Consider the following 16,550-nt stretch of genomic DNA (forward strand, 5'->3'; position numbering starts at 1 on the left):
AGCCACAAACATAATCATATTCACCCCAAACTCCCCCCCAAACTCCACGACCAGGAAGGAATCCTTAATGCTTAGCCTTTACTCACTCCTATGCAGGTATTAAATAGGCTACAAACTTGCCTCAAATCTGCATTAGCACAGTCAATGTTGACATACATGCTAAGTTACCGGTTCGGGTTCGGGCTCAGGTTCAGGGATGTGAACCTGGTTCGTGGGTCGGGTTCGTCCGTGTATGTGTGTGTGTGTGTGTATTATATGCAATAATTTAAAGAAATATAAAAATTACAAATCTAAATACATTTAATAGTATGCTACTTCATCATTGATCAATGCCAAATGCCAATTGATAGTTCAAAATTTCAATAATATCATATTATGTCATATGCCATATAATATATATCAATATACTATAGATTCATATATGTCTAGGTTCACGATTCAAATGAAAATCATTACAATTACAAAATTGACAATCAAAAATAATATTTGTCTTCTATCTTCATCAATCATCAAAAGGGTCTAGATCAAGATCATCATCATTTGCTTCAAGTTCAAATTCAAAATCATTCGAACCCAAACCAGTGCCACTCCAACTCTCACTAGGTGCATTAGCTCTAGGTATCTCATCATCATCATCCAAAGTGTTTCTAACCAGATCATCAACAATTGCATCCAAGTTGGTACACTCAGGGGTTACATCCCAATGCTTCATTGACCCTTGTATTGTTGTTCCTTATGTGTTAGAAGATGCAAATTGGAATGAATATAAACCAAGTCTTTTGCTCTTTTTGAGGCCAACCGGTTACACTTAACCGAGTGGATAAAAGAGTATGTACTCTAGTTCCATTTAGCAACAAAAGAACTTGCAACCTGTTGAAATTGGAGAGAAAACCAACAAAACTTAAAATTAAAAAAATGCAAAATAAATTAAAGAATGTTAAATGCTAAAGTCTACAATACAAATGTTAAAATTTAAAAGTAAAAAATCTTACTTGTGATAGTATCTTGATTGCAAGAGGTTGGAGGAACATATAAGCTTGACCATGGAGGTACCGCCATGTAGTACCATCCATTTTGGATTGGTCATTAATGGCACAAGGACTATGTGGTCATCTTGTTTCACCGATGAAGAATGATTTGTTCCACCTTTTTGAAAAATACTTGTTTGGGGTCATTCTCTCTCTTTGCTATTATTTCTTTGATTTTTTCAATCATGGTGTCCATGCCATCATAGACTTACCCCAAACATGCTGCATCTGTATCAGTATACCTGATCATACTCAAGATAGGCTCGGTGAAATTCAATACATATTGCACACGATCCCACCAAGTGAGATCCAGGATCAATGACCTAACCTTTTGGGCCCTCATTGAATTTGACTGCTTCCAAATACTCCATTGGTTACTAATAACCATGGCACCCAATGCCTCTTTCACCTTCAAAAGTCCTCATCACTATTGTATGTGATGCAAATTGGGTCTTAGCAACCTAGGTTCATGTAAAAAATATGTCAATAACACATTTTAAAAAATATGAAATAAAATTAAACATGGCATAAATAAAATTAAATAGATAAATTAAATTTACCTTCAGCAATTCCAACCTCAAGAAGCTCCTTAAAATGGCTTGTGACATATCGTGGTTTGTCACAAATATTTGGATCTCCTCACCCTCTTGGGTAGATATCCTTCACCCACTCTATTTGCGTGCTAATTGCTTGCATGACCAAGTTCAGGGGGTGTATGGTGCATGGTGTACAAAAAATGTGTGAATATCTTTGTTCAACCAAAGCACTTGCAGCCCTACAAACCTTTGCATTGTCTGTGATGACTTGGACAACATTTTCATGTCCCACCATATTTATGGATTCAAAGAGGATTCTGGAAATGAGCTCCGGATTTTTGAGCTGCCCCTCACAATCAATTGCTTTCAAAAACATTGTCCCTTTGGGGGACATTGCAATAACATTTATCAATGGACGGTTTTCGCAATCCTTCCATCCATTAGAAACAATAGAAACACCTGATTCAACCCAAGAATCTCTAATCGGTTTCAATGATGTGTCTACAAAATTATTCTCTCTTGCCAATAAAGTGGTGCACACCTTTTCATACCGAGGACTTGTGAAACCTATAGGTGCATTATTGATTGCCGTCACCATCTCCCGCCAATATGGTGATCTTACCAAGTTGAAAGGAAGACCATTGGCATAGAGGCAACATGCAATTTTTTGCTCTACAATATCTCTTGCTTCCATTTTGAATGCTTTGTCCAATGGGCCTCTTTTGCGGGAAAGAAAGGGTTTTTTTACTTGAACTTCATCTTGCATAGCAGGTATCTCCAAGAAAGGATTATGGGGGGCCTATTTCGGTAGTATACGATCTTTAGGTAAAGTCATTGGTGTTTTGCTTGCAGATGGATTAGCTCTTAGTTTTTCTCTTGCTATAGCTTGATCAACGTCTTCTTGTTCACCAATGAATTCTGCTATTTGTGTTGCAAGCAACTCTTCTCATCTGGCCCTACACACATTTTAATCCCTTTCTCAGCAGGGCCACAAAAGTGACGTCTCACTCGATAATACAAGCACCTATAATTGGTTTTACAAAAATTACAAGTCCATTCATATCCCTCACCTCCTGGAAGTTGTTGATGCATTATAGTATAATTCCATAAAGGAGATCCTCTATCAACTTTAAATTTTTGGTTTTTCAGTCTTGTAACCCCCACCCACTGAATTCAAACTTGTTACCCTTTTTTTTTTGCTATTATAAGAAATTAAACATTTTTAAATTAGAAATTAAAAAAAAAATGCAAGATTACACAATATAAAAGCTAATGGAAGTATGAAAAACATTATAAAAAATAGTAGAACTTGTTTATCTTTTTCTTAAAAAAAAAACAAAAAACCAAAAAAAAACCTTGAAAGATCAAAGATTAGGAATAAATGCCTACCTTAAGTGCTTGAATCTTACCTTTGTCAAGCCTTCCACGAATAATCTCCTTTGAAAATAATCACTTGCCCTTCAAAATGCCAAAATGAAACCAAGAGAGAACAGATGAGCAAATGAAGTTTTTTCAGGTTTGAAATGTATATATCAAGCGGTGGATTAGGTCTTTGGCTGAAAAAGGCAAAAAAAATAATTTTTTATTGTCTTAAAGTCACTTTTTGTGACTTAACCCAACTGGCAAACCTGGGTGCAGCCAGGGGCCCTAGGTTTGTTGTGGGTCTGCAAACACGGATGCACAACAAACCCAGGGCCCTTGGGGTGCACCCAAGTCACACCTGTTGCGAACCTAGACCCAGGCAGACTTTGTTCGAGCTCGAGCACCAGGGTTTACAAACTCGGTAACACAACATACAAGGAATGGCGTTTGGAAAGGAGAAAAATGCCTAGCTATCATAAATCTCACACCAACTTCAGATTGTAAACCATTAACTTTCCTTTTCACCCACAAAGCTGCACTTCTAAAAATCCATGATCCTAAATGGACCACACAATTGAAATGAGGGTTTTTGTCCTCATTTCAAAATCTTTGCAGTGCCTTGTTGATCTCTAGATGGAACCACTCAATGGAAGACAAAAGGTTTTTGTCCTCAGCTTCAAGAAACCATTGGGATTTTCATCTTGCTAGTCAGAGTTTGGCCACAAGCACAAATGTCCAATTTTCAAAGAAAAATAAACAAATTTTTGAATGCTTCAAATGAGACCCCAGAGCCACTTTTAAAATCTTTCTTAGGAAACTTTTTAAAACGACAATTTAAAATTACTTTATAATTAAATAATATTGCTCACAAAAGTGATTTATGTCATTATTTAATATCTCTGGCACTTCAGTTAATTGTCCATGATTTCAAATTTTTAATTCTCTTTCCAATGAGTTATTACACTAGGTTGCTTTTCTTAATGTTTCGATAAAATTAAGCAACCTTAGTGAAATAATTAAATTACAGCTAAGTAATTCACCCGAGTCACGAAAATTGCCAAATAGCATCCGAATCAAGATCTGAGTATACTAGAATGATTCTGATGATGAATAATGAAAATCGAAGTTGACCGGATGACTTTCTATAAATAGATGCTCTCTCCAGGAATCTTGGAGAACACACCAAAAGCCAGAATTCACTTTGGAAAGCCATAGGAGTCTTCAAAACCAACTGAGCTCATTGTTGACAACAAAAACCCCTTTTGATACGGCTGACATTCATTGAGAAAGCCAGAGTTAACTATGATGCTGAAGTAACAAAAAATGGGAACATTACACCTATGGGAAATAAAAAATAATAGGCTGTGGGTCTTCCAATAACTTATGCTTGGAAAGGAGACATAACATAAATAAACTCACAGGTATCCAATTTCAGTATCAACAAGGTGTTTCGATACCTCTCAATCATGATCCATATGGTATATGATTAGTGCTATTATCCCAACCTCAATGCAAAACTTTGCTATACTTAAGAAGGGATATGATCCAATCACTGTCTATAGTCAAAGTCACTAAGTATGTCGAGGACTCATCTTAGGTTACAGTTGAAAGTGAAAAACACATCAAAAAGGATTCCTTGGAAATCTAATGAATGTCTGACTTTGTTTGGAACAATTTGGTGTGGAACAAGCATGTGGACAGGTTGTTGACCAATTTGCATTGGCAGTCTCATTGTCATCTACTTAATGCAATATTTGTGTGAAGAGCTAAAACATGATTTATGGTGCATTGTCATTCGATGGAGATATTTGGGTGGTCTCTTTAGGAAGAGCAAGAGTGATTGGAGGGTAGATGCCAATGTGGTTTGGGTTGTGGTCTGGAATGAGTCAAGATGGTTTATTACTGAAAATTCAGAGTCCCTAATAAGGCAATGGGTATTAGAAGATTGTCATAGATTATAGAGCAAAGAACTTAGAAAGACAAATTTCTCAAGGAAGCTTGATGAGTTCTCCTTCTAGGCAAAGGAAGCGAAGAGCCTTTTTAGTTCACATCTTCAAATTTGTTGAGATCTCTTAGACAATTGTCAAGTGCCCTCTTGGGTGGAGGGAAGCCCTCATTTGAGAAGGGAGGAGGCTTTTCAAATAAGAAGGTTTGCTATCAAGAAATTGTCATAAAATTAGAAGAATTTTTTATCAATGAATATGAGTAACATCTCATATTAACTATAATGGTAAACATCAGTCACAATGATAAAATGTAAACAACAATCCTAACTATCAAATGAGAGTATATTACTCCTCATCGAGGCAAAATATTTAGAAGACCTTTAGTTTTCTTTATCAAACAATAGATTAATCAAAAACAGAGAATTTTGATCAATGCAGTAAGTATAGAAGAAATCTATTCAAATCAGCTAAGTAAAATAAATTTTCTTGTCGATGCAGCAGTTATGTAGGTCAAAATAATATTCCATTGCTCCAATGCAGAATTGCCAAAGTCAACAGAGGGTCAAACATTGAAGAAACCCTTTAGTCAAGATCCTTGTTCTGGTGTCAATGCTGATGTGAGGATCATGCATGCATCTTAAGTTTCTTTCTGTCTGAAGAAGTGGTAGAGGACAAATGTTCAGTAAATGTTGTAATAACAAAGGCTATTTATTGATATTTATATGAATAGGTTGCAAACTGTTAGGATTGAGTTGTCACTAGTTACTATATTTAGCATTTAAACCATAATAAATTTTGGCATTCAATTACCAGTCAATCAAGAGAGAAAATAGATGAGTTTACAACTATAAATTTAGGAAATGCATGAGAAATAGAATGGTTCTAGAACAAGTGTTAAATTTAGACTAAATGGTAATAATTATATTTCTCAACCTTTGTGCACCTTTTGGCATTTCTTGCTGCAATATTATGTCTTAGATCTGCATTTGTTAGAATATAAAGTTGACCACAGCTCTTTGAAAGGAAGGACTACTTGGGACTGCAAAAAACAAAAAAGTTCCATATAAAGCAGTGGAACTGAATCCTTGAAGTATCATCTATCCTCCAACAATTCAGCTTTGTAATTTCTAGTGATATACATTCTGATGCAATCTTTCCATTTTCTTTTTCCTTTTGTGGATATGGTTCACTAAAGAAATACTTGTATGTGTATGCTCATATTTCCTGGTGCATAAAACTGGTTGTAAATATTGTCAACGAATTTTGTTGATAACAAATGAGATCTTTGTCAAATAATTTCTCATTGTTTCATGGATTGGTTAGCAATTCAGTTATCTTACAACGAGGATTTAGAAGCTGAACTGGATGTTCTCCCTCTGTGCTAATGTTGGGAGGTGAAATAAAGCTCTGCCGGGCTCTTTACATTGTCCTGTCCTTTATCGTAAAATAAATCTTAATATCTTGCATAAAAGATATTAAAAGGGGCTTTCAGCTACAGGACTGGTCCATATGGTCTTCAGTTGTTTTGACTTGCACGTGATGCCCTTAACATCAGAGGGAACTTAAATATTAAAAGGGGTTGAATATATGATTTTTTCTGGAATATACAGGCAAGACGACTTTACTAAAAATTTTGGCGGGCAAGCACATGGTGGGAGGCAAAGATGTGGTTCAAGTGCTAGGTCGTTCAGCATTTCATGATACTTCTTTGGTGTGCAGTGGTGAGCTTGCCTACCTAGGAGGTTCTTGGAGCAAAGCTGTTGGGTGTGCGGTATATGTATTCCTTTCCCTGTGAAATTTTTGAATATATCTTGTATTTTATTATGTTAAACCTCATATAAGAAAATAAAAAGTCATTTTAGTTAGCAATATACATTAAAGCTAACAGGGGAAGCTTTGTTATGTTGTTTTGGAAGATCACAATTAGTTAGCAGGATTTAGAGATGCTTAAGCATAACATATAGGGTAAGTGACATTTATGTTTTGCAAGCTGAATTGCATTGTGCGTAGTTATCTTCTATTAAATCGGTAATGAAGAAATCTAGTTTTCAATACATCCCGGAAGCCTTTAACCAAATTTTTTGACTTGTGAATACAAACGTGTTAATGGAATTGGTTGTAAATAGATTACATCTTTAAATAGTTCTTATTCTTCCACTAGAGATCATGGCCATCAGATTTGAACTGGATGAGTACTTGATGAGTTGAAGAGTAAGAACTGACTTGGTACTTAACATGTGAACAGTCTTTAGGTAGAATTACCATAGATTTACTCTTTTTGATTGATCATCAGTATTAAATTTTTTCTCCGTAGTGATGATCCCTTCAAGAATTTATGCCCTTTTACTTGAACAATCTAACCTCCATAGGCTCTTTCAATCTGTTCATTGCCTTCAAATACTTGCTAGTGAGTGGAGTTATCTGGTAGTGATGGTCTAATTGTGACCTTTACCTGCCCTTGGTTCGTCAGTCCTTGTGTGGCCAGAATTATGAGCCAACAACTGCCATTTTATCAGCTTCTTTATTCGTTTTCCTTGAAACAGTCTGAATATTGAATGCTTCTAAAGATTCCAGCAAATCCCAAATTCTATGTCTATAAGCTCTTAGCAGAGGGTTCTTTGCAGTGTGGAGTGATCTGATCTGCCTAGTGATATTGCCATTATCCCCATACACGTAAATATTTAATACCTTTTTTTTCAGCAAGGTGTTGTAACTTGTCCTAATGCCACTGCTTTATATTTTGCTAAACTGTTGGCGCAATTGAATTGCAATCAATATTAATACAGTGACTTCTTTTCTTTAGAATAGTATAGGTCCATGCTAGCCTCAATACCATTCTTACACTTGGCACTATCCAAGAAGAGTTTCCAATTTCTTTATTTGGCAACTCTAGGAATAAGTTGATTGTTGATTCATTCTTTGAGGAAACCAGTCTTGGAACTTATTGCATTTTTTATTAGGGTACTAATGGACTCTCGTTCCTCATATCTCTAAAGGGAGTACATCCAGTTCACTTGGACCTCCCATCTTGTGTCACTCAGCCCAAAGATTGCTTTTTATGTAGAGCATTTCTCAAAGGTGGAAGATGGTATCTTATGTCATCCTCATTATCTCCAGAATCATTAGCCACTACACGGCTTGAGGTTTCCTCTTGGCTAGTTGAGGTTGTGTTCCCACTAACTATATGTTGGGACATGCCATTATATTCTTCGCCAGGACCAAATTTACCATTGTTGCTTCCTCTAGGAGGTGAAGGCTGAGGAGTGGTTCATCTTCAAATGCCACATTAACTATAATATTCAGGGGAGATACCATTGCCTCTATAGGGACTTGGGTAACATTCTCTTCACTTTCTTTAGATATTAGGACCAGTGGTGCTTGACCCTCTATCTATGGGAGGCCATCCACCCTTTGACGTGGATTTTTACAAGGACCTCTAAGAGATCAATGGCTTTAAATGGCCCTTGGATGCCAGTACTTTGCACATAGGTGCAAATAGACCTTCAAGATGACATTTCTCACAACTTATGCCCTAGCGTGTTCCCCCTTAACAACATGGTTTTTCTTAATCCTAGGGACACAGTTCAACAACATGGTTTCGGGGAGGATGATTTGATCATTGAGGCATTGGTCCATTGTAATCATGATATTGACTATTGTAGTACTCTACTAGTTGGATTTTTCAATGCATTGTTGACTTGGTTGATTGATTCTTTGTGTTTATAGTTTAACTTTGCATAAAAGGTATTTACTTTTATCTATTCTTATAATTAATTTTTCAAGTACTATATTATATTTATGACATCACCCCTTGATGCCCCCAAATTTTGGAAAAGAAGTCCCCTTGAAGCTTGTCTCCACATCCGTGTCCATCTATATTTGAAATTTCGCAGAACTATGATATTAATACTATTAATTAAAATAATAAGTATATATATATATATATTTTGACTATTATACAAATCATATCCAGTTGAGGTTTTGAGAAAAAGAGAACGTTTTACCATTTGGATGGGTAATATATTTGTAGAAAATATACCTTGAAAGAGGGGCATCTAAAATATAGAATTTGGGAAACTAGTATTGGCTTTTGCTTCATTAACATTGAGTGGCAAAGGCAGAACAGTACATGCTTAATGCATATTGTTACATACAAGTAAAATGCATGAAATGCATTCAGTTTCTTTTGAAATACAAACATATTGTTATTAAGGCAGGAGTCATTATTCAAAATTGGCTTCTGCTTCATTAACATTGAGTGGCAAAGGTAGAACAGTACATGCTTAATGTATATTGTTACATACAAGTAAAATGCATGAAGTGCATTCAGTTTCTTTTGAAATACAAACATATTGTTAGGAAGGCAGGAGTCATCATTCAAAATTCTAAACCATTTAGTTGTTGCATGGATACAAAGATCTTATTCAAAAATATTTTTCTATTTAAGATTCATGATGCCCTTATGAAGTTAGAACAGCATAAAATTTCATGGGTTGTTTCTTTCACATATATATTAGTTGGATTGCACTAAGTTACTGATTCGGGTACGGATTCGACAAATTTTTTTTTCTTGGGTACGGGTACGTTCGTGCACACACACACACACACATATATATATATTAATTATATATATATGTATACATATATTATATATATGTTCAAACATCAAAATTATATATATGTTTTGATATAAGGGGCAAAATTAGGGTTTAGATGTTAAAAAAATATTAAAAAAAAGATGTTTTTTTATTGTTTTTTGTGTTTTTATGACCCGTGGGCCTCGTTTTTGGGAACCCACGGGCCTTGGTTCTCCTAGGTCCGCCCAGGTTCTCCCTAGGTTCCTCCCGGGTCCTGCCCAGGTGGCTGGGTTCTCTATGGGTCCTTTGTGGCAGGACCCACAGAGAACCCAACCACTTGGGCAGGACCCACAGAGAACCCAGCCACCTGGGCAGGACTCGGGAGGAACCCAGGGAGAACCCGGGGAGAACCAGGACCGAGCAAGAACTAGGACCCGGACCCAGCCCATTTTGCTAAGAACCGGTATCTTAGGCCGATTGCATTTATAAATATTCTCCTTGTATTTCTAAATCTCTAATCTCAGTTTGGCTCTTATATATTTCTAGTACTTTTGTGATTGTTACCAAGATAAATAAATTATGAGATGGTTTTATATGTCAACAGGGGGATATTCCACTCCAAGGTGATTTTTCTGCAAAAGACATGATTTTTGGAGGTAAGAAATTCTTAGATTTTTAATCTATGGAAATTAATTCAACTTCAGTTAGCACTCAATTTGTGGATGCACTTTGGCTACTATTTGTTTTCAACGTTGAATTTTGAAAGGTATAAACCAGTAGTAGTGACATGGACTCCAATGAAAAGAGATTTCAATTTTTTGAGAGCAAGAAACTAAACTAAATTATTCAACCTTTATTTGTAAAATAGCCTGTGTTGTTGACACATATGTGTAACACATATTGTAACTATTTATGTTTGGTACTTGGCTCTGTTAACTTGGGTGGAGCTATCATTTGATTGCCCAATGAAGCCAGAAATTGCTGGAAAACATTATATAGTATCCATTTTTATCAAATTATCCTTGGAAAACTATAATATTTAGAAATGTGTGGATTCATATGTTCTTGGTATTGTGCAGTGGAAGGGGTAGATCCTGCTAGAAGAGATAAACTAATTGAACTTCTTGATATTGATCTTCATTGGAGAATGCACAAAGTGTCTGATGGTCAGCGTCGACGTGTACAGATATGCATGGGTATTCTTCATCCATTTAAGGTAATTATTAAGTTTGATATTTGTTTTGAAAGTGTGAAGTGAGAATGATGCAACCATGAATCCATGTGAAATATACATGCTTGTATCAGTGATTTTTAATTTACATTTCTTCAATGATATTATGAATTGAGGTAGAGCATGTTTTCCTAATCTTTTTGGCATGTGGTGCATCTTGAAAGGCGACTTAAAACACCTGCAGATTGCTATCTGTTTCCTTCGTGTTAGCCATGTTTTACTTTTTGTTCTAGATTGTTCAAAAAGAAATGAAAATTAAAAGGCAATCAAACTATTTATAAAATGAGCTTCTTCATGTAAGTTGCTCCGAGAAGCATAAAAACCAGTAACCCTGCATATTGATGGAAGGGCAAGCTTCTCTTGAGGTTTTCCCATACTTCATGAGAAACAATTCTTGTTGCTGTTTCTGGATTCGATTGTGTGTATATTTTGACATGAACGTTTCGGATCATACTCTGTGATCCATCTTCAGGATATTAGAGAGCTCAAGGAGTAGCAAGTAGATGGTTGCAGAGCAAGGACGGGAAAAAGTTGGGGGGGGAGGAATTGGTTCAAAGAACAAAGGGCTACCTAAGATTGAAAAAATAAATAAATAAAATCAAACAAATTAGATTGCTTGATAAATGCAAAGGAATCAAAAAGGAAATCTAATGATTGTCATTGAAAATAACCAAAATAGAAAAATAGAGAGAGCAAGGATGTAATGTCCCCACTCTAGCAGATTGACCAAGCATATGTGCGTTAGCCTAGCTCTACATGGTCCCGAGGGCTAACGAAGGGTTTAAAGGGATCCTGGAGTGTTTTGGCCTAGTCATTTCCAGTTTGGGCCAAAACGAAGTTGATTTACTTAGTTTCAGTCATACTTACTATTTTTAGTAAGTCAACAGGACACAACGGAGGCTAGTTTTGGTGATTGGATTTGATACTCCTTGGCGAGAGCTTTCCAACGAGCTATCACTCACGCTATTCGGAGTCCGATTGCTAATATATTTTAATGCCTGAAGTTTTATTAAAGTAACATTTAATTTAATTGTAAAATATTAAAGTGTTACTTTAATATTTATTTTATGGAGATATGTGTAAATCAAAGGGGCAACCAAGGGAGACATAAGTGAATATTTTAATATGTTTTATATTGAACATGTTTTATCCCACATTGTTTGAGTGAGTTGGGTCGCCCCTTGGAGAAAGAATAAAAAGGAGCTTTTGTGGCTTCATTGAGGGGGGGGAATATGAGAAGAATTTGGTGTGTGAGTTGCAGATCCGTTCTTGGCATTAGAGGACGTCTATCCTCTCTTGTGACATTCTAAACGTCATTCCCTTGGGGTTTGGCCTTTGGAATCCTTTGCTATCAGCTTCATTTACAGGCAGATTGGGTGTTTTTCCAGCTACAAGCAGCAGTATTATTTAGTTGCATTTCCAGCTACAGGCCGCGACACTATTCACGCGGGTACTATTCACTCGACACTATTCACGTGGGTACTATTCACGCGGCACTATTCACGCGGGTACTATTCACCTGGCACTATTCACGCGGCACTATTCACATGGCACTATTCATGCAGCACTATTCATGTTACTGTAGCAGCAGAATTATAAATTTTGGTTGGAACATTATGTCAAAATGCTGGAGTATTTAGTGAGTTGAAAATAACCTGCTATGTATTTGATTTTTGTTAATTCTGGAAATAATATTATAACAGCAGTAGTTCAATTTCCAGCTTGCCTATTATTGTAGATTCTTTTTAGTTCATGTTATGTGGTTTCATACTTGTGCAAAGACTTAAAAACAAAAAAAACATTGAAACATTAAACGGAGGAATAAGGAGTTGGCTGCAAACTGTTTGACTAAATTCCTATCAGCAGTGGGGTTAGTTTTTGGGCATTCTAGGGTGTCCATTACAAAGGAAGACCTAAAAAGAGGAAGGACAGGGGAAAAAGTGGGGGGTGGGGGAATTGGTTCAAAGAACGAAGGGCTACCTAAGATTGAAAAAATAAATAAATAAAATCAAACAAATTAGATTGCTTGATAAATGCAAAGGAATCTAAAAGGAAATCTAATGATTGTCATTGAAAATAACCAAAAATAGAAAAATTGAGAAAGTACAAATATATCATGTACTGGATATGAGATAAAGTGCATAAAATATTATCTAAAATAAAAAGCTATTTATTCCTAGAAAGCACCAAAAAGAAAAGAAAACATGACAAAATTATCAACTGAAAAGAAAGGGGGGAAAAGAATAGGCAAGAAAGCACATAACAAAGATGAAAAGAATAAAGAGGAGAACTAAAAAAAAATAGAAGAGAATAAAAAAATTAATACAAAATTATAAAAGATGAAAGGAAAAAAAAAACTAGGAAGAGGAAATTGAAACTAAGGAAAAGATAAAAAAAAAATTCAATGAAGAAAGGATAACATAATAAACTACCAAAAAGAAAGCACAAAGATAAAAGAGTAATAAGCAAGAAAAAATCCTAAAAAGTTGAAAATAATAAATTAAGGATAGATAAGAAAAGAAGTCAAAAGTCTAAAGAAAAGAATTAATAAAGAAAACAATGAAAGTAATCAATCAAGGAGAGAGGGATAAGAAAATATAATAAAAATGCTAAGGAACAAAAATATTAAAGGACCAAAGATCACTATACAAGAAAGACGACTTAATGGGAATACAAAAAAGAAGAAAGGTGCTGAATATTAATAAAAAGAAGAGGAAATAATAAAAATAAAAAAACCTCAAAAGAAATGAAAAAAGAAAAACAAAAAGAAAATTAGAAGGTATAAAAAGAGAGAAAAGAAAAATTAATATTAATATGAAAAAGATTAAAAATTAAAGAACCTAATGAATGCTAGTAGAATGAAAGGAAACCAATAAAGTTAAATTAATAAATGAAAAAGATGAACGAAAACAAAAGTCAAAGAAAGAAAAAAAATGAAAGGAAAAGAATAAAAGAACTAAGAAAGCTAAAATAATATAAGAGAGATAAACGAAAAATTGAGGAATGAGAAAAGAGAAAAAATTAAAAAAATGAAAAGACAATAAGATAAATAGGCAAAATATAGAATAAAAGAGACCCATCTCTAGGGCCTTGAACCAAACCAAACTTTGTTTCTATTCCAATTCCAAACCATCCAACCTCCTCCAACCCCCAATAGCCTCCTTACCCTTTGTGGATGGGATTTCCCAAAAATTCTCCAAGATCCTTTCCAAAAAAAGGTTTTTGATGTGCCTTCAAACCCATCTCCACTTTGAAACTAAGGACCCCCTCCCTTAAGCGTAAACTCAAGTAAGCCATTGAAATTAGTAATCACCCTTCAAACCTTATTGTGATGAGAGATGTAGTCTTAGTCACTCTTGGCAACCCCTTTTATCATCCCTTAGAAATCAACTCTCTTGTCCTTGACTTCTCTCCTTTTTTGACTTTTTCCCCCTTTTGCTCTTTCATCTTGTTTTTCTTTCGTTCCGTGCCCTCAACCATTCGTTTGCCTTTTCCTTTTATCTTTTGGCCCCTCTTTGTTTATTCTTTTACCTCTCCTCTCTTGCCATCTCCTTGGTCGTTTTTCCTTTGTCTCCCAAAACCCATCCATTTGTGCACCCCCATGTTCCCTTTAGTTTTTTCCTTGTGTCTTCCCACTCACTCTCTACTATTCTTCCTCCTTTTGTTTGGCTCCACCTTTTCGCTCTTTTCTTTCATTTTGTTCTTTTGCTTTATATTTCTATTTTCTCTATATTTTTTTTACTTGCCTCTTATTTTATTTTATTTATTTCCTTTTTGTTCTTTTTCTTTTTCTCTCTCTTTATACCTTCTAATTTCTTTCTTTTTTGGTTTTTTTTTCTTTCCTTTTGAGGTTTTTTATTTTTATTTTTTCCTGTTCTTTTTATTAATAGTCAGCTCCTTTCTTCTTTTTTTATACTCATTATGTCCTCTTTCTTGTATAGTGATCTTTGGTCCTTTAATGTTTTTGTTCCTTGATATTTGTATTATATTTTCTTATCCCTCTCTCCTTGATTGGTTTTTTTCATTGTTTTCTTTATTAATTTTTTACGTTGACTTTTGACTTCTTTTCTTATCTATCCTTAATTTATTCTTTTCAACTTTTTAGGTTTTTTCTTGCTTATTGCTCTTTTATCTTTGTGCTTTCTTTTTGGTAGTTTATTATATTATGCTTTCTTCTTTGAATTTTGTTTTTATCTTTTCCTTAGCTTCAATTTTCTATTCCTAATTTTTTTTCCAATCTTGGATTTCCTCTATTATAATTTTGTATTAGCTTTTTTATTCTCTTCTATTTTTCTTTAGTTCTCTTCTCTTTCTTTATTCTTTTCTTCTTTGTTAGGTCCCTCTTCTTTTTCCTCCTCCTTTCCAGTTGATAATTTTGTCATGTTTTCTTTTCTTTTTAATCCTTTCTAGGATTAAATAGCTTTTTATTTTAGATAATTATTTATGCACTTTATCTCATATCCAGTACATGATATATTCGTACTTTTCTATTTTTCTATTTTGTTTATTTTTTATGACAATCATTAGATTTATTTTTTGGTAACTTTGCATTTATCAAACAATCTAATTTGTTTGATTTTTTTTTTTTTTTCAATCTTAGGTAGCTCTTCGTTCTTTGAACCAATTCCTCCCCGTCCTTCCTCTTTTTAAGTCTTCCTTGGTCTGCAACCATCTACTTTCTATTCCTTGTACTCTCTAATATCTTGATGATGGATCATAGGGTGTGATCTGAAACATTGGTGCAAAATTACACACACTATAAAATCTAGAAACAGCAATAAGAAACAATAATTCATGTCAAGCAAAGAATAATACAATTGCTTGATTTTCTAGAACATTGAAGTATGTGATATAGTTTGTGAAGTGATCTTAATTTGTTTATGTAGAGTGTAGAATGTGAAGAAATCTTTTTGTGTTTTTGGGTTGTACATTGTAAGATGTTTTTGGTATAAAGGGATAAACATCAAATGGTACATATCAATGTTTAGTTATTGGATTTTTGATGGCCTTGCACCAACCTTCACTCTAATGGTTCGGAAAATTATAAATGCTCTTATTCCCTTATTCCTTGAATATAATTTATCTGCATGAGCTCTGTGTGTGTGCACGTTTGTGCAACAACTTTAATTATAACCATATTTTTTTAATTATGCCCATATGCTAGCTAGAAGGATTGACATAGCTTTGATACAATTACTAAGTCAATCCTTCTAAGCTAACATATGGCATATATGGTTATGATTAAAATTGTTGCAGAAAATCATGTAAGAATCTACTATAGCAGCTTATTTAAAATCTCTTTTCTTCCACCCATTTTGGACTCTTGTGGTGTATACCTTGAACCACCTGCTAGACTTTGTTTTTCCTCTTTAAATTTTGCACAATTGTTACAAGAACATTGAAGTGTAAAAGTATTGTGTTATCTTGAACTTTATTAAGATATGTGTTGATGTGTTTTTTGTACACGATCAAACACAGAATAAAATACCTAAAGGTACCTTATCCTCTCTTGAATAAAGCTCCCGAATGCTGAAGATATCGCAGAAGGATCAATCGGAGAAGCTTCAAGGTTCTGTTATGTAGGTTCTCTACTCGTGGATAAGCTCTTTGCGGTACAATGTGATTTTGCTGGAATCACAAGAGGACTTACTTTCGACAACCTGAACGTTTGATTTGCTGGAATCACAAGTCCTATTTACTAACTGGTAGATAAAGAAATGGCAAAAGATACAAGGTTCAAGAGTCTACTCTAAGACCTAGAATGCGAGAAGATGGATGAATGACTAGATGGAGTCCTACTGGGCTGGGTCTCATCATCAGGTTGAACGATTCAACACCAACTCAGTGCGATCTTCTAAGGGATGTTTCAA

The 16,550-nt window shown here is 34.7% G+C and overlaps 1 protein-coding gene across 1 annotated transcript in view; it reads left to right on the forward strand.

Moving 5' to 3' along the window:
- Positions 1-16,550, forward strand: part of LOC131031670 (ABC transporter I family member 21) — a 96,278-nt gene that overhangs the window by 46,720 nt on the left and 33,008 nt on the right. The window contains exons 2-4 of the mRNA XM_057962793.2: positions 6,483-6,643; positions 10,054-10,105; positions 10,529-10,665. Of these exons, the coding sequence (XP_057818776.1) occupies positions 6,483-6,643; positions 10,054-10,105; positions 10,529-10,665 (350 nt within the window). The remainder of the gene's footprint in view (positions 1-6,482; positions 6,644-10,053; positions 10,106-10,528; positions 10,666-16,550) is intronic.

This window comes from Cryptomeria japonica, chromosome 6 (assembly GCF_030272615.1).
Source record: "Cryptomeria japonica chromosome 6, Sugi_1.0, whole genome shotgun sequence".
In the NCBI taxonomy this organism is placed as follows: domain Eukaryota; kingdom Viridiplantae; phylum Streptophyta; class Pinopsida; order Cupressales; family Cupressaceae; genus Cryptomeria; species Cryptomeria japonica.